Source organism: Lactuca virosa, chromosome 4 (assembly GCF_052849685.1).
Source record: "Lactuca virosa cultivar CGN04683 chromosome 4, Lactuca_virosa_CGN04683_v6, whole genome shotgun sequence".
Lineage (NCBI taxonomy): Eukaryota > Viridiplantae > Streptophyta > Magnoliopsida > Asterales > Asteraceae > Lactuca > Lactuca virosa.
Window position 1 is genome coordinate 145,770,996 of NC_136429.1, and position 19,320 is coordinate 145,790,315.

Genomic DNA, 19,320 nt, shown 5'->3' on the forward strand with positions numbered 1-19,320 from the left:
AAGTTCCGGGTTGTCACAGAACATCGTATATTAAAGGCTCAAAACCCTTGTGTTTATTGTGGGGCAAAGCGACTACAATATGAATTACCTACCTTTTGTTGCATGAGTGGGAAGACAAAACTGGCATATTCCCCTATTCCCACAGAATTGAACCAACTCTTCACAAGGCAATAGCAGTTAGAAGAAGTTTCAGGTACAATATAAGGGCGTATAACTCAAACTTTTCTTTCGCATCACTGGTTGTAAAGGTGGATGAAGAATTGGCCAATATGACTTCTGGAGTTTACACTTTTTGTGCGCACGGAACACTCTATCATAATATCGATTAGTTAATTTCAAGGGATGGAAAATCGAGGTATTTACAGTTGTATTTTTATGACGGTGAAACTGAAATATCACATAGATCCTCCTGGAAGAATGTTGATAGAAGAATCATCCAAAAACTAACACGTATTCAAGCTTCGAATCCGTACGTTAGAACATTTAAACGGCTTTCTGATCTAGGAACGCTTGATAATTATAGAGTGACTTTGAATGCATCAGTGGAACTTGACCAAAGGGTGTACAATAAGCCGACCACATCTGAGGTGTGAATATTAACATTTATCTTTATTCATTTTAAAATTAAATGTCATATTTATTATTATACATATCATATTAATCACCATATTGAACTACACCTTTGCATAGGTTGTTGGTATTTGGGTTGAAGGAAATGACAACATCACTGCATATAAAAGAAGTATTATTGTCTATGGGAGGTCTAACTATATTACTGAAATTCAACCTCACTTTGGTTGTTATGATCCTTTGTCGTAACCTTTATTCTTTCCCAATGGTGAGTCTGGATGGCATCCTAAAATACCAAGATATGGGGTCGCCATGGATGAAATTCATAGTGACAATGAAGACAATGATGAAGGTTCAGAAGGTATGCCTTTAACATTCTTTTACATATTTAAAACATGTAACATATATTGCCTTAAATATTTGGATATTAAATTTATATTTTTCACATAAATTATGATATCACAGGATCTACTTCAAAAAAAGGCAGAAATACTATAAGTATGCGGGAGTACTATTGTTACAAGTTCCAGATACGGTCGAATGATAATATGATTTTGATGGGAGGGAGATTGTTCCAGCAATTTGCAGTAGATACCTATATAAAGATTGAGACTACACGTTTGGTTTTTGTTGAAAAGAACCAAACTAAAATTAGAGCCGATTTATACCAGGGCGTTGTTGATTGCTTCAATGCCGGTGAGGCTCAACCAAGTAGGGTTGGACAGAGAGTTGTGTTACCTGCAAGTTTCATTGGAGGTCCACGTGACATGCGTCGAAGATTTCTGGATGCCATGGCTTTAGTTCAAGATGATGGGAGGCCTGATATGTTTCTTACAATGACGTGCAACCCAAAATGGAAAGAAATCGATGATGAGTTATTGCCTGGACAGTCAGCTCAAGATCGATCGGACCTTGTTGCAAGAGTTTTTCATGCTAAGTTAGAGGATCTCAAGGTACAGTTATTCCAGAGACATATAATAGGTGTGGTAGGGTCAGATGTGTATGTGATAGAGTTTCAAAAGCGTGGATTGCCACATGCACATTTCCTCTTAATAATGACACCTGGATATAAGATGAATAATCCAGACGATTATGACAAACTTGTGTGTGCGGAAATTCCCGACCCAATAAGGTTTCCTGAAATGCATGATCTTGTCAAAAGTCACATGATTCACGGTCCTTGTGGTAGCTTACGAGAAAAAAGTCCATGTATGTAGGGTGTGCCAAAAATATGTCGTTTCAGATATCCTATGCAATTCAATGAAAAGACATCACAGGGAGAGGACTCATATCCATTATATTATAGGAGAAATAATGGAATTGAGGTGACTGTAAGAAATACAACATTGGATAACAGATGGGTGGCTCCATACAACCCAAAGTTGTTAATGATGTTTAATTGTCATATCAACGTTGAGGTTTGTTTGAGTATAAATTCTGTGAAGTACTTCTTCAAATATGTTTATAAGGGCCATGACAAACAAGTTATCCATATTGATAAAGACCAAGAAAATGTTGTTATTAATGAGATACGAAAGTTTCAAGACGCACGTTATGTGTCCCCTCCTGAGGCATTATGGCGAGTTTTTATCTTTCCTCTTTCAAAAATCCACCCTTGTGTGATGGCCTTGCAAATACATCTCCCGAATCAACAGTTGGTTAGGTTCAAAGACGGTGACAGAATGGAAGACATTGTTGATAGGGAGAAAGAAAAACATTCAATGTTGACGGCATTTTTCAAGAAGAATAAAGAAGATTCCAATGCGAGAAAATATTTGTATAAGGATTTTCCCAAACATTTTACATGGAATCGGAGCAACCATTGTTGGAGGACCAGGGAACATAAATCAATGATTGGTCGACTTGTTTATGCTAATCCAGCTGAAGGAGAGAGATACTACCTACGCCTGCTTTTATGTCATATTACTGGGCCTACCTGTTTTGAAGATTTATACACAGCCAATGGTGTATTACACCCTACATTTCGAAAAGCAGCTCTTGAAAGAGGTTTAATAGAGACCGATGATAATTTATCACAATGTCTTGTAGAGGCTTCCTTATTTCAATTTCCCAGCGCACTTAGAAGGTTATTTGCGACGATGCTGATTTTTTGTGAACCAGGAAATGTTCGCAAGTTATGGGACGACCACTATGATTCTCTTTCTGAAGATTATAGGAAACAATATGGATGTGTCGAACGAGTGCAAAATATGGTCCTCATCGACATTAGAGTCTTCCTAGAATCTATGATTAAAAAGCTTAGTGATTACAACATTCCAAATGTCAGTGCACACATCGATTTACAATTAAGAGGCTATCGTGAGGTGCAAGAAGAATACTCTATAAATGTGGAATATGAAGACTTACATGCGCGAGACTCTCTCTATCCAGACCAGAAGTTTGCATATGATGAGATAATGAGGCATGTGGATCAAAATATTTCGGGTGTGTTCTTCATAGATGGTCCCGGTGGAACTGGAAAGACATTTTTGTACAAAGCTTTGTTGGCCAATATTCGTGCCTGTGGTCTCACATGACCATCTTTATGTGGCGTTGTCCAGAGGAATATCACGTTTCAATACCAAAGTATTAGTAAAGCCGGAAAAAACGTTTGATAATGATGGAATCTACACATCAAACGTTGTGTACAAAGAAGTGTTATATGATTAACAAGGTACAATCAACAACTTATTATTTTACAATTTTTTCAAATATGTATCTTATATGCTTATTTGATGTTTAATGCAGGGCTAGCAGATGAAGCAACATGATTGCAGATTGGTGTAGTTTATATATTGGACATGTTATAAATGTACAAAACTACATGGTTGTAGATTGTTGTTATTTATATATTGTAAAATCAAGTATGAACTATTAGATGAATTATTTGAGATGTAGACTCAACTTTTGTCGTATTGTATGACTATGCACCTAGCAAGAAACTATTTGTTGAAATGAACTATTCGACACAAAATAGTCTACCAAATGGCCGCAATGAATAGCTCACGTCTACAGGAAACTAATCATCACATTAAAACTATCTTCCGAAAGATACTCTTTGCCGCTCGGCGCTTAGCGCGGGTAAACGGCTAGTATATATATATATATATATATATATATATATATATATATATATATATATATATATATATATATACACACACACACACACACACACACACACACATAGTCATCAAAGCAGGGGCGGGGCGTGTTGGGGATTGTTATACTCGGCCCCGACCCCATCCCCGATTTTAGCGTAATGGGGAATTGGGGATCCCCGGCCCCGTACCCGGTACCCGTTTTGGCAGGGAATATCCGTCCCCGAGTGGGGCGGGTCAACCGGGTTCCCCACCGGGTCGGGTGAAATTTCCATCCCTACTACCTCGTTAAATTTAACGGCTTGGTTGTTAAGTTTTGGCAAATGACGGATTTAACCCCAGGGACTATTTCTGCAGTTTTATCTTTTTCCCAAACTACAAGGATCAATTATGCAATTTCCTTTTTCATTTTATTGAATTATTGTATTTTAATTCTTTTAATTAATTCTTTTTTTAACTTGTATTATTTTTTTATTGGATTAATATAAATTAGTAAATATTATTTTTAAAATATTATGTTTATATATTAATAAATATCACTTTATTAATTGTTAATTTTTTTAATTGTTTTTTAAATTTCTTCTTTATTTGATTACTTCTTTTTTATTGGATTATTATATATTAATAAATATTATTTTTAACATATAATATTTATCTATTACTTTATCGGTTTATTAATTTCATTTAATTAATTTTTAATTTTTTTTATTGTGTTAATTTTTTTATTGGATTATTACTGTAAATTTTTTTATTTATATTTATAATAAATATTATTTTTTAATTATTTTTTATTTTCTTTTAATTGCTTTCTTTATTGTTTTAAATAAAAGTACCAAAAATTCTCACTCACCCCATCTCTCCTAATTTATTTTAAATATTTGGAAGATAACATATTTTGGACAACGCCACCACCATCACTCAGTCACCACCACTACTATAGGGCTGTCTCCAACCCTATTGTATATATATATATATATATATATATATATATATATATATATATATATATATATATATATATATATATATATATTATAATATAATATAATTTTCAGTAATTATTCACGAAGTGAGATTATCGTGTGTATTTTAGTTTTTGTGTATTCACATGTATCTAAATTTGTTATATATTTCAATAAACTTATGATTTTGACATATATAATTTCCCTAAAAATATTTCTACATGAATTAAAAATTTGAGTACTCGCTACTCGGCAGTCAGCCGAACGAGTACCGAATAACGAGTTCTACAACCTTGTCACCACCTGTAGTGGCTATGGTGGTTTGAAAACCCTCGGTCTAACTGATGGGTTTTGAGCATCCTAACAACCTTAGGGTGCACATACAATCCTAAATGCTTTGGATCTATGTTTTCTCTAATTATACATGCAATTTGATGTTCCAAAGCATTACCCTACCTAGCATACAAACATGGGTACTTGTATAATAAAAACTAGTTAGATGGCATACCTTTCCTTGTAGCTTGATTCCTTGGACCTTTAAGAGCCTATTACCCCAAATGTGATGCCTCAAATGCTTCACACAACACCACCAACAATGGACGACTTGAGAGGGAATATTCTGGCACCAAATTCGGCTATAGCTCTTCCAAAGACTACTTAGGTGCCGATTTTAGGAGCCAAGGGGGTTCTTATATCGTGTGGCAAAACTAGGGTTACACCATGTAAACCTTAATGTGCACGACCTTCCATATTCCTTATGCTCCATTGGTTTAAACCTCTATGGACCATCCGTGGATTGTGACATTGGTTTAGCCCAACTTAAAGAACAATGGATCATTGGCCCACATTATAAGAATCATTGAAATACACAACCAATCCCCATATATTATATTAGTCTCTTTTGATCACAAAATTAATTCCAAATTAATTCTTGATCAATGCTAATTAAATAATATGATTTCATATTAATATATTAGAACTTATAATATATTAACAAATAATAAATAACCTTTTCTCAAATGTCCATCCTTCAGATTGTTCTGGTGCCATGCAACCCAAATGGACCATCCTACTCTCGGGTAAAGTACATACCAAATATAGTTATGGACTTAGACACCTTATCCAACAGTCTCTAACTTGGATAAGTCTAATAACTATAGCTGCAAGTATGACTTCAGGATCCGACTAGCAATCGTAGCTCTTAAAAGCCTTTGTCGATCTATGACGTGCCATTTTAGATAAGTGATCATATAATCCTCTGTTCTCAAGATATCAGCTGGACAAATACAAGGAACAACGTCATACTTATTGTCAACAATTTGTTTCCCGATTTCCGATTTGTTTGACATAGAACTTAATTAAACACATCAACTGAGTTCTGACCGGGCCAGACACATAAGTCAAAACAAAATCATCGAGGGGCCCAAGATATCGCTTTTAATCCTCCAAGGACTAAAAGAAATAGATAAACTTCGACTCATATGCTTGTACTAACTACTCGTTAAATTGTACACAACAACACGTTTTATAGCATCAAGTTACTGAAGCGGTTTCGTACTATCAATGTACAACCAACTCATAGTCAACAACTCATATCTCTTGGTTTGAAGACTTATATGATATTATCGTCTCACAATCACTCGAGATAAATTTCATGAAGTGATACAAGTGAGTGTGGGTTTAATCCAATACTCAAACCTTATGAGCACTCATGAATGTTGTAGCAAACCTTTGTTATGTCTAATACAATTCAGACAATCTACAAGCCAAATTCATGATAGTCTTGCCTCAATACCTACTTCCAAAGTATGATCGACTGTGGATAGTTTGAATAATATAATTATTCTGGAAGTCAAAACATGCAAAGTGAAATAATAGTAAATGATTGACACAAGATAGTAACATTACTTATAAATAAAAAACACCTTTTATTTAATCATCAAATGTCAATTACATTTCAACTATTACAAGTTTCAAAACTATCTAATCATTAAAACTAATATCGTTCTTCAGCCCGATGCGCCTCGCATGCTGTAAGTGCTTAACCCTACTCAGTCCCTTCGTGAGGGGATCTGCTGGGTTCTCCTCTGACTATACCCTCTTTGCTACGAGGAGTCTTTCTTCTATTCGATGTCTTATGAAGTGATATTTTCTGTCGATGTTCCTGAATCTGCCATGATCCCTTGGTTCCTTGGCTAAGGCAACTGCACTTTCGCTGTCACGGAAAATCTCCATAGGCTCCTTTATAGTTGGTACAACTCCAAGGTCTCTTATGAAGTTCTTCAGCCATATCGCCTCCTTCGTCGCCTCGCTTGCTGCTATGTACTCTGATTCGCACGTTGAATCAACTACTGTCTCCTGCTTGGAACTTTTCCAAGTTATTGCTCCTTCATTCAAGGTAAATACCCAGCCTGACTGAGAGCGGAAATTATCTCTGTCTGTCTGAAAGCTGGCGTCACTATACCCCACCACTCTCAAGTCATCACTCCCACCGAGGGTAAGGACCCAATCCTTAGTCCTCCTCAGGTACTTGAGAATGTTCTTTACGACAGTCCAGTAAGCCTTACCAGGATTCCCTTGATATCTGCTGACCATGCTCAAAGCAAAGGCCACATCAGGGCGAGTACAAGTCATAGCATACATGATCGACCCAATTACGGAAGCATATGGTATTCGAATCATCTCAGCTATCTCAGCCTCTGTACTCGGACTCTGAGTTTTACTCAGTTTGGCATTGCTCTAGATCGGTAAGTCACCTTTCTTGGAATCCATCATGCTGAATCTTTTCAACACCTTTTCCAAGTAGGTACTTTGACTAAGTCCAATTAGTCTCTTACTCCTGTCTCTCAATATCCTTATCGCAAGAATATAGGCAACTTCTCCGAGGTCCTTCATAGCGAAACACTTCCTAAGCCAGGACTTAACCTCCTGCAAGGTTGGGATATCATTTCCTATGAGTAGTATGTCATCCACATACAACACCAAAAAGCTAACTATGCTCCCACTAGCCTTGACATATACACATGACTCATCCTCGCTTCTCGAAAAACCAAACTCTTTGACTTTCTCATCGAAACAAAGATTCCATCTGCGAGATGCTTGTTTAAATCCATAAATGGATTTCTCAAGCTTACACACTCTATTAGGGTACTCTGCATTGACAAAACCCTCTGGCTGACTCATGTTGTGACAACCGTCAAATTCAAGTCAAAATCAAAGTCAACAAGTCAAAGTCAAAGTCAACAAGTCAAAGTCAAAGTCAACAAGTCAAACCGGTCAAACTTAACCAGTACTTCTATGATAAAAGTTATTCTATGTATAAAAATGTGCATTTGTATGTCAAGAATCCAAGTGTCACGGAGAATCTATGTGTTTATCAATGTGAAACCCTCAGAAGGGAGTTAAACGCATCAAAACACGACTATGGACCCTTCTGGGGACTTAAAATATGATGGGTTTTGAGCATTCTAACACTTCCTAAGTGTACATGCAACCCTAATAACCTTGAATCTATGTTTTCTCTATATACATGCAAATTTCTTTTCAAGGTTATTTCCTAACTAGCATGGCATGGGGATTACATAGAACATAAAACTAGTAGAAATACATACCTTGTTGTTGCTTGGATTCCTTCAAGACTTTGTGAGCCTAGCACCCCAAATGTTGTGCCTCAAATGCTTCACACAACACCACAAGAATTGGAATAACTTGAGAGAATGTCACTTAGCCTCAAAATCGGTTATGCCCTCTCTAGAAAAACTAGGTCACGATTTTGCTAGCCATAGGGTTCCTTTTATAGTGTTGTCACAATTAGGGTTTACACATGAATGCCCTTAATTGTCATGACTCTTGATTTCTCATTACCCATGGGTTTGTAACTCCCATGGACTATCCATGGAGCTCCATATGGTTATAACCAAACCCATAAACCATGGATCATTAATCCACCATAAAAGAATTGATGATTGTCATAATCAACCCTATATATTTAATTAGTCTCACTTTGATCACCAAATTAATACTAGATTAATACTTGATCAATACTAATTAAATAATACTATTATTAATATATTAGAACTTATAATATATAAATAATCATAAGTGCCTTATTCTCTCATCTAGTCTATCCAAGTATTGCAATGCCATGCAACCCAAATGGACCATGCCGGGCCGGGTCAAGTATATACCAAATAAAGTTATGGACTTAGACACTATATCCAACAAAATAATCATAAACGAAGCATAACGGGGTTCACGAACTTTGCATTGCGAGACAATACAATAATATTGTCTAAAAATAAATCTCTCCCAAATCTCTCTCAAAATCTCTCTTAACTTTGTATAGTCATCCGGGTCATCCCGACCCTTAACTTGGCCAAAAATCACTCAAAATGGGAAGTTTGCTTGAAAAACAGCCCTTTAGGACCGAAACCCTTCTTAAGGACCGAACCTCTTGGAAGCGAAACACCCCTTTTTGGACCGAAGCTTCTATGGCCGAACCCTCTCAGGACCGAAGGTCCCCTTTCAGGACTGAACTTAGCCTCTTCTGAACCGAACATAGCATCCGAGACCGAATCATATTTGGACCGAAGTCATGCAGGACCGAAGCTCAAGTACACCTGAAATGAACCGAGCCCTCGGTCCATTTTGCTTCCCTCCCATCTTCGGACCCGAGACCTACCCTTTGGACCCGAGACCTACATTTCGGACCCGAGCCTTACCTTCGGTTCCTTCTTCTCCCTACTCTCGGTCCTCATCTCTAACAACCGAACCCTCGCAGGTTCGCTCCTAATTCCCGGTTTTCGACTACTTTCGCCTGTTAAGCCCGTTTTTTACAGGGATTTTTCATCAAATTCATATTTTTATCATTTTAAACTCCCTAAAATCATATTTTATTCATATCTCAAGGATTTATTAATTATAAATCATTATTTTACATTAAGAAGAGTATTCTACACCACAAGTGGGTCAAGTGTGCCCACTTGTCTCCATGTGTCATCTTCTCATTGGTCCAACCATATCCACATCACACAAACCAAGGCAAACATCCTTTCAACTTTTCAAATTGCTCCAGCAACATCCATATAAAGAAATCCCTGGAGGATTTCTTGGCTTACTTTGATCACTTTCAAACACTTATACACTTTTCTTACACCCTTCTTATCAAGAAAGAGAGCCTCTTTTCTCTCTACTTCCAACCACTTTTTGGAAGTGTTCTTGAACTATTACTTCACTTTTTGGTAAGTATTTCATCTATACTCAAGTGTTATTCCATATTTTCATAACACTCTTGGATCATCTACCCACATTTGTAACATCCATAAATTTCATGCCAAATTTAAACTTTTCCAATCATAATTAAAACCCCAAAAGTATTTGCTTACAAATTGTTTTCAAAACATTATTCATCAGAGTGTCCCAAAACAGATCATAAGGATGAGGAGCGGTACGGTCACGCCTTTGCCTTGCCACGATCTCCTGAAGTACCTGAAACAAACAACTGAAAACTGTAAGCCCAAGGGCTTAGTGAGCTACCCCCAAAATACCAATACCACACTGAAATACCATATCCGTAATAATCAATCAATCAATCCATCCATCAACATGCATACTGGGCCATCGGCCTGACTGGACCGCCCTACCAGGCCTACAGTGCAACTGAATCTATACTGAGCCTTCGGTATGACTGGACCGCCATGTGGGCCTACAGTCTTCCCTGACCGCTCATAGAGTGTGTTGGCCTTCAGCACAAAGCAGGACCGCCTTAACCCCAAGCAACAAGCAAATAACCATGTGCACATATCTAACATATACTGACATATACAACATCAAACATATCTACCTCACTGAGCACCAAACATAGCAATCTCTCATAACTAGAGCACTGACCTAGCAGGTCACTAACATATCAATCCTTACGGATCATAAGAGCATAACATACTGTCTATCCTGACTCTGATCTAACAGATCATATCCACATGTAGCATATCATAACAATAACAACTAAAAGGGCCGGCCTTGGTGCCGTAGACCCTATCGATATAGTGAGGACAACTCACCTTGCAGATGCCGACTCGGAAGATAAACTCCAACTCTCGTATCACTTGACACAGGCTCCACCACCTATGATCATAGTACAATATACTCATAAGTCCTTAACCTTATAAGGTACTCCATAACCCACCAGTCAACCCCTGGTCAAAGTCAAAGTCCTCAGTCAAGGTCAACAGTCCATGTTGACCCCAACTCGCCGAGTACCCTCGGCTACTCGCCGAGTTCCTTGAAGCACATTCCAACTCGCCGAGTCATCAGGGTGACTCGTCGAGTTCCTTCGATTCTCGATCAAACTTTAAGGCCACCCGTCGAGTTCCCTCCTTGCAACTCGACGGATACACACACATACATATCCTAGGGAAAACTCATCCGACTCGCCGAGTTGTTCATAATAGCCACAGGCCTCTCCACATAGTTCAGGCGCTCATCGACCTGAATGTCATCCAACGATACCACTGCCTCCTGGTCTATGATGCATTTTCGCAATTGCGAAACGTGAAATGTGCTGTGGATCCGGCTAAGCTCCTCCGGAAGCTCTAGCCTATAAGCCACCCTGCCAAGCCTGGCAACAATCCTGAACGGTCCAATGTAACGGGGACCCAATTTTCCCCTCTTCCTGGAGCGGATCACTCCCTTCCAGGGTGAGACCTTCAGGAGAACCATGTCACCCACCTGAAATTCCAGCTCAGATCGGCGTCGGTCGGCATAACTTTTCTGCCGACTCTGAGCGGTCTGCAGTCGCTGTCTAACCTGCTGTATCATCTCGGTAGTCTGCAGAACTACCTTTGTCCGACCCATCACCCTGTGCCCAACCTCGCCCCAGCAGACTGGGGTCCTACACTTTCGCCCATACAACAGCTCGAAAGGCAGGGCACCAATACTGGAATGATAACTGTTGTTGTAGGCGAACTCTGCAAGCGGTAGGTGGGAATCCCAACTCCCACCGAAATCAATGACGCACGGCCTCAACATATCCTCGAGGGTCTGAATGGTCCGCTCACTCTGCCCATCAGTCTGCGGATGGAACGTCGTACTAAAATGTAGTCGCGTACCCAGTTCCTCATGGAACTTCTGCCAAAAAACGGGAGGTAAACCTGACATCCCGATCGGAAACGATAGAAACTGGAACCCCATGGCGAGAGACAATCTCGCTGACATACATGTCGGCCAATTTCTCAGCCGATGAACTCTCCCGTATGGCCAAGAAATGGGCACTCTTGGTCAACCGATCCACGATGACCCATATAGCATCAAGCCCCTTCGCCGTCCTCGGCAACTTCGTAATGAAGTCCATCGTGATCTGCTCCCATTTCCACATGGGAATCTCCAGAGGCTGCAGCTTACCATGCGGCCTCTGATGCTCGGCCTTGACCATCCTACAGGTCAAACACCTCTCAACATACCCGCCGATTTCTCGCTTCATGCACGGCCACCAGTAGCTCAAACTCAGATCCCGATACATCTTGGTGGCCGCCGGGTGTATATAAAAGTGAGACTTATGAGCCTCCTCCATCACTGTCTGCCGGATCCCTCCGGACATCGGAACCCAAACCCGACCGTGCCGGGTCAATAATCCGCGGCTATCCTGAACAAACCGGGCGCTCTCGCCCTTAATCCGCTCCATCTTCCAGTTCTCTGGTCTCATGACCTCGACCTGAGCATCCCTAATCAATCTCACAAGCAGGGAATCCACCGCTATCCTCATACACCTTGCCGGGGTTGAAGACCCAGCTGACTTGCGGCTCAAAGCGTTCGCAACCACATTCGCTTTACCAGGATGGTAAAGGATCTCACAATCATAGTCCTTGACTATGTCCAGCCACCTGCGCTGTCTCATGTTCAGGTTCGGCTGATCCATGATGTGCCTCAAATTCTTGTGATCCGTGTATATAGTACACCGGACCCCGTACAGATAATGCCTCCAAATCTTGAGAGCGAAAACCACCGCTCCCAACTCAAGATCGTGCGTAGGGTATCTCGTCTCATGCGGCTTCAGCTGCCGCGATGCATAGGCTATCACCCGTCCCCTCTGCATGAGGACCGCCCCCAGACCTGTGATGGATGCATCACAAAATACCACAAAATCCTCGACTCCCTCGGGGAGCGTCAACACTGGCGCCTCACACAAACATCGCCGGAGGGTCTCAAACGCCCTCTGCTGCTCAGGGCCCCACCGAAAATCCACCCCCTTCCTCGTAAGACGAGTGAGGGGTACTGAAATCTTGGAGAAGTCTCGAATAAATCTCCGGTAGTACCCTGCTAAACCCAAGAAACTCCTGATGTCTGAGGGAGACTTCGGAGTCTCCCACTGCATAACCGCCTCCACCTTGGCCGAATCGACCAAAATCCCCTCCTGGTTAACGAGATGTCCGAGGAACTGGACCTTTCGTAACCAAAACTCACACTTCGAGAACTTGGCATACAGCCGTTCTAGCCGCAGAACCTCCAACAGCTCCCTGAGATGCTCCTTGTGATGCTCTCGGGTCTTGGAATACACCAAGATATCATCTATGAACACAATTACCGAGCGATCGAGCATCGGTCTGCAGACTCGGTTCATCAGATCCATGAACACTGCTGGTGCATTGGTGAGTCCAAACGGCATCACCACGAACTCGTAATGACCATAACGAGTTCGAAACGCGGTCTTCTCCACGTCTTCCTCCCTCACCCTGACCTGGTGGTATCCTGATCTCAAATCAATCTTGGAAAACCAAGATGCACCCTGCAGCTGATCGAAAAGATCGTCTATCCTCGGGAGCGGATAACGGTTCTTCACCGTTAACTTGTTCAGCTCCCTATAGTCAATGCACATCCTGTGCGAACCGTCCTTCTTCCTGACGAAAAGGATCGGTGCTCCCCAGGGTGAACTACTCGGACGAATAAACTGCTTACCGAGCAGCTCCTGCAACTAAGATGATAGCTCCTGCATCTCAGGCGGTGCCAAATGGTACGGCGCCTTGGCGATAGGGGCCGCACCTGGCACTATATCAATCCTGAACTCAACCTGCCTCACCGGAGGCACTCCGGGTAACTCCTCCGGAAACACATCAGCAAACTCTCTAACCACCGGGACCTCTGAAACTGAGAGCTGCTCTCTAACCCGCGTATCTACCACATACGCCAAATAACCGGCACACCCGTGCTGAATATACTGTCGAGCCCTGGCTGCCGAACAAAACCCTGATCCCGACCTGGTGCCCTCACCATATACTACCAGTTCTCCCCCACTTGGGGTTCGAACCACGACCCGCTGTCCCTCACAGTCGATCATGGCGCCAAAACGGCTAAGCCAATCCATCCCTACAATCACGCATACATCCCCCATGGGGATAGGAATCAAATCTATCGGGAAGGACACCCCGAAAATCTCCAACTCGCATCCCCGGTAGACCGAAGAAGCAGAAACCCCGTGCTCGTTGGCGATCGAAACTCGCAACAGACACTCAAGATCATCTATCAGCACACTAAACCCTCTACCGAAAGTCTGAGATACGAATGACCGACTCGCCCCCGAGTCAAATAAAACCAAAGCAGGCAAAGAATTTACTAGAAACGTACCTAATCACAGGTACAATCCATAAGAATAACACAAATAAAATAATTGAGGAAGAGAAAAGAAACGTACCAGCAACCACATCCGGTGCTGGCTTGGCCTCCTCGGCCGTGAGCTGGAAGGCTCGACCCTGAGCCTTCGGAGGCTCCACCTTGACTGGCCTCCCATCTCCAATCCTCACAGTAGCTGGCGCGGAACCCTGCGCCGACTTGGCGGCGAGCTGCGGACAGTTGGTCTTCACATGACCAACCTGATGGGAATGGTAACAAATCCTCATATCTGCGGGAGGGGCGGACTGACGGCAGTCCCTGTCATAGTGCCCCTCCTTGCCACATTTGTGGCACCCACCACCTGCTCTACAAACTCCCGAATGAACCCTGTCACACTTCCCACAAGTGCGGCTCTGCTGACCCCCAGACCGTGTATCAGCGGTCTTAGACCGCTTAGGCGCCGACTGAGACTGTGCCGGTGCCTGACGCTGCTCCTTCAGCTGCAGCTCTATCTCCAACTCACGCCGTCTCGCGGCTTCCTGTAGATCCAGGAGGGTATCACAACTGTGACATCCCCTAATTTCTCGGCCAGAAAAGACCGATTTAATTTATGCTTTTTAAAATAAAATCAGAGAAATCTTTTCAAAAGATGTTGCGGAATAGGTCCCCAAAATAAAACATGATAAAAGTTTATCAAAACCCTTCTTTAAGAAGGTATATATTTTCCATATATATATATATATCAAAACCTCGGGATGTCATGTTCCGATACAGATCAAAAGCATAAACAAGACATTATAAGCCTTTCAACAGTTATTTACAACTACTAGCCTATAATCCAAAAATCTCTCATCGTCCTCCGACTATGCTCGGGGTCCACTACCTGTAATCATAAAAAGCTGAGTGGGTCAGGCTTGGGAGCCTAGTGAGCATATAGGGTTTTCAACCCACAATAATAATAACTTATTAAGTTCACCAATTAACAATAACCATGATTACCCATTCCCGTTTTCCTCACTTTACGGCCCTAAACACCTAACACAAGGGACTTAGCCTAAATAATATCATCAGGTTGGACACTACTGCTAAGGGGACTCCTCAGCCATACATGTCCTAAAGGCAACCATGAGGGGGATTGGAGTACACCAATGAACATTTAGTTCATCAACACCTACAAGTTGCGAACTTGCTAGTGTGCCACTGGACTGTCTAGAAAGTCCGTGGTCGTCATCTATACTCCGTTAGACAACTTCACCAAGAACATCAACAACAACACCGACACCGAGGCCTCTCATCATTTTAACACCCACCGACTATTTTGTCTACCCATGTTCTACCCAACATATTTGTAGATAAAATACATATACAGTTTAAAACTTGTATAAAACATCGATTCAACAGTCACCTCAAATAAATAATTAATATATTTACACATAACACGTATTTTAAGCTAAATACTTCATATCTATGTGTAAAGTGAAAGTAACTACACACTCACATGTTTTGATGAAAATCGGGCAGCAATTCGTTTCCTAAAACGTTCGTTTCTAATAAAACCGGGAGTTTTATTGAGAAACCGGGCTCTGCAAAGGTCGGGCTTCGAAACCGAAAAGATAAATTTTCCGGGCTTCACGGGCACTTCGTGGCGTATTCCGGGGCTTATAATCGATACCGGGGCTTTGGGGGATGTTAAGATGAAGAAAATATGAAGAAAGGGGTGAAAGATGGTGATTTTCTAAATGTATCCGAGAAGGCTCGCAGCCTTCTATTTATAGGGGCCGAAGCTCCTGATCCGACGGCTGAGAAGCCTCCAGGTGGCGAAGATCCGAAGCTCGCAGGGGAAGGCTCGCACATGGGGTGTGTGTGCGAGGGGGCTGCTGGCAGTTCCTGATTGGACCGAAGTCCGAATCCGAGGAGGGGGTGTCCGTGGCTTCATGCAAGGGCTCGGTCACGTGAAGGAGGGTACGTGTCGCACCGCTACTGGACCGCTTCGGATCAGGCCAGGAGCTCGGATGACTCAACAGCTCGGATACGTGGCTCGCATGACTCACCAATTTCGGACACGTGGCACGTTCTAAGCGAGGGTGACGTGGCCGAAGCCACCTATGCGAATTTTCTCGGTTTTTGTGCAAAAACTTCTAAAATCCATAACTTTCGCATACGAGCTCCGTTTTTGACGTTCTTTTTATGCACGCGTAGGTAAAATTACGCTCTACAACTTTCGTTTAGACTTCGTCGGCTAATTTTGAATTTAATTTTTATATTATTATTTTTAACAGACCGGGACAGGAAATCCGTTAAAAATTCATAACTTCTTCATCCGACGTCCGTTTTCGTCAGACTTTTTACCGTTGTGCTACTATTTACGAGACCTTCGATTCTCGTTTAGGTTGTGTCGGCTAAAAATCACTCGATCTAAAATTCGAGTTTTTAGCTGTCTACTGCTAAGCTGAAACTTCGAAAAATCATAACTTCCTCATACGAAGTCAGATTTTGGCGTTCTTTTTATACCTACTCTCGGTTTAACGAACACTACAAGTTTCATTTAGATCACTAAGGCTAAAAAGTAGTTTATCAAAAACTCACTTTTTACGACATTCAGCACCGAGCCGGTTTTGTCGTGAAACTTCGACAGGTCATAACTTCTTCGTTATAACTCGGATTTCGGCATTCTTTATATATCCGTAATCCTTGTCACGACCACTACAACTTTATTAATAGATATCGGCTTTATCTACAATTTATTTTCGACGCTCATTTTTATTCTTAATTAATTAACTCCTAGTAATTAAGCATAAAACACATAAAACACATAGAATTCACATAATTCCTTTTTCATTTCTTCAAAATGAGTTACAAAGGTTAACCTAGACTATCACCTTAATATTAATGCCTAGGCTAGAAACACGAGTGTTACAATTCTCTCCCCCTTAGGATGATTCCGTCCCCGGAATCACACATCACCAAACAACTGCGGGTAGCGACTCATCATGTCACTCTCCGTTTCCCAGGTGAGATTTGGTCCATTCGTATGTTTCCAGCGCACAAGCACTAAATCAACCATCTTGCGTCGCAACTTCATAGTCTTACGGTCAACGATTGCCTCAGGTTCTTCAATCAACCTTTTGTTTTCATCCAACCTTAATTCAGAAATGGGAATTATGTCGGGCACATCTCACGTGAACTTCCTCAAATAACACACATGAAATGTGTTATGAATACCCTCTAGTTCTTCCGGTAATTCTAGCTTGTAAGCTTGATTCCCGATCCTCTGAAGAACTTTAAATGGTCCAATAAACCTTGGACTCAACTTTCCCCTTTTACCAAATCTTATAAGTCCCTTCCACGGCGAGACTTTAAGTAAAACCGAATCTCCAACTTCGAAGGATATCGATTGTCTTTTCTTGTCAGCATAGCTCTTTTGGCGATCTTGAGCAGCTAACATCCTTTCTCTTATCACCTTCAACTTTTCAGCAGTCTGATGGACTATTTCAGGTCCCATAAACTGCTTTTCCCCAGCTTCCAGCCAACATGATGGTGTTCGACACTTTTCCCCATATAAAGCGTGATAAGGTGCCATCTTAATGCTTGAGTGGAAACTATTATTATAGGAGAATTCTACTAGAGGTAAATGTTCATCCCAGTTACCTTGGAATTCTAGGGTACATGCTCTCAGCATATCCTCCAATGTTTGAATCGTTCGTTCGCTCTGACCATCAGTTTGCGGATGGTAAGTTGTACTCAAACACAACTTGGTACCCAATTCCTCTTGTAGACTCCTCCAAAACCTTGAGGTAAAACGACTGTCACGATCGGATACAATCGTTAACGGAACACCGTGTAGCCTCACAATTTCCTTCACGTAAGAATTCGCAAGTTTATCCATAGGCCATTTCTCGTTAGCGGCTATGAAATGCGCACTCTTAGTGAAGCGATCAACGACCACCCAAATCATGTCGTGACCGTTCCTTGTTCTGGGTAGTTTAGTCACAAAATCCATGGTAATGTCCTCCCATTTACCCATGGGTATAGGTAAAGGTTCTAAACTCCCATACGGTTTCTGATGTTGTGCCTTAACCCTAGCACAAGTTACACACTCGGCCACATACTTAGCAACATCGAGCTTCATCGTCGGCCACCAGTAATAGGGTTTTAGATCCCTATACATTTTCGTACTGCCGGGATGAATCGAGTACATGGTTTTGTGAGCTTCTTCCATCAGAAGACCTCTTACTCCTCCCGTCTTAGGTACCCAAATCCTATATTTGAATACCTTCAATCCTTGACCGTTTGTATCAAACACCAACGTTTTACCCAAACGTTCCTCCTTCCGGTCAATTTTCTCTAAAGCTTCCTCCTGAGCTTTCTTTATACTTTCCACAATTGTAGAGACAACTTCAATTCTCAACGCTCTTGGCCGTCTCTTTTCAAGATTTACCTTCCGACTGAGAGCATCAGCAACAACATTTGCTTTACCAGGGTGGTAAAGTATCTCACAGTCGTAGTCCTTGAGTAATTCCAGCCAGCGCCGTTGCCTCATGTTCAATTCTCTCTGATTAAAGAGATATTGAAGACTCTTATGATCAGTGAAAAGTTTACACTTAGTACCGTAAAGATAGTGCCTCCATATCTTTAAGGCGAATACTACCGTTGCCAACTCTAGATCATGAGTGGGGTAGTTCTTTTCATGCTCTTTCAATTGCCTCGATGCATACGCGATCACTTTGTCCCTTTGGGTCAGAACACAACCTAACCCAACTCCAGAGGGATCACTATAGACTGCGAAGTCATCAACTCCTTCAGGTAACGAAAGAATCGGTGCTTCACACAGTCTCTTCTTTAACTTTTCAAAGGCCTCCTTATGATTTTCATTCCAAGCATAAGTAGCTCCTTTGTGGGTCAAAGCTGTTAATGGAGTAGCAATCGAAGAAAAGCCTTGGATAAATCTTCGATAATATCCAGCTAATCCTAAAAAGCTTCTAATCTCCGTAGGACTTTTTGGTTGTTCCCACTTCATCACAGCTTCAATCTTTGCTGGGTCAACCATTATTCATTCTTGGTTAACCACATGACCTAAAAATTGGACT

At 41.5% G+C, this 19,320-nt stretch overlaps 1 protein-coding gene across 1 annotated transcript; it reads left to right on the forward strand.

Annotated features, from left to right (window-relative positions):
- The first annotated feature begins 882 nt into the window (after nucleotides 1–882).
- Nucleotides 883–3,107, forward strand: LOC145105172 (uncharacterized). Its single transcript, XM_079042303.1, has 3 exons — nucleotides 883–931; nucleotides 1,036–1,702; nucleotides 1,814–3,107. The coding sequence occupies exons 1-3, from the start codon at nucleotides 883–885 to the stop codon at nucleotides 3,105–3,107; spliced, it is 2,010 nt and encodes a 669-aa protein (XP_078898429.1).
- Nucleotides 3,108–19,320: the final 16,213 nt, after the last annotated feature.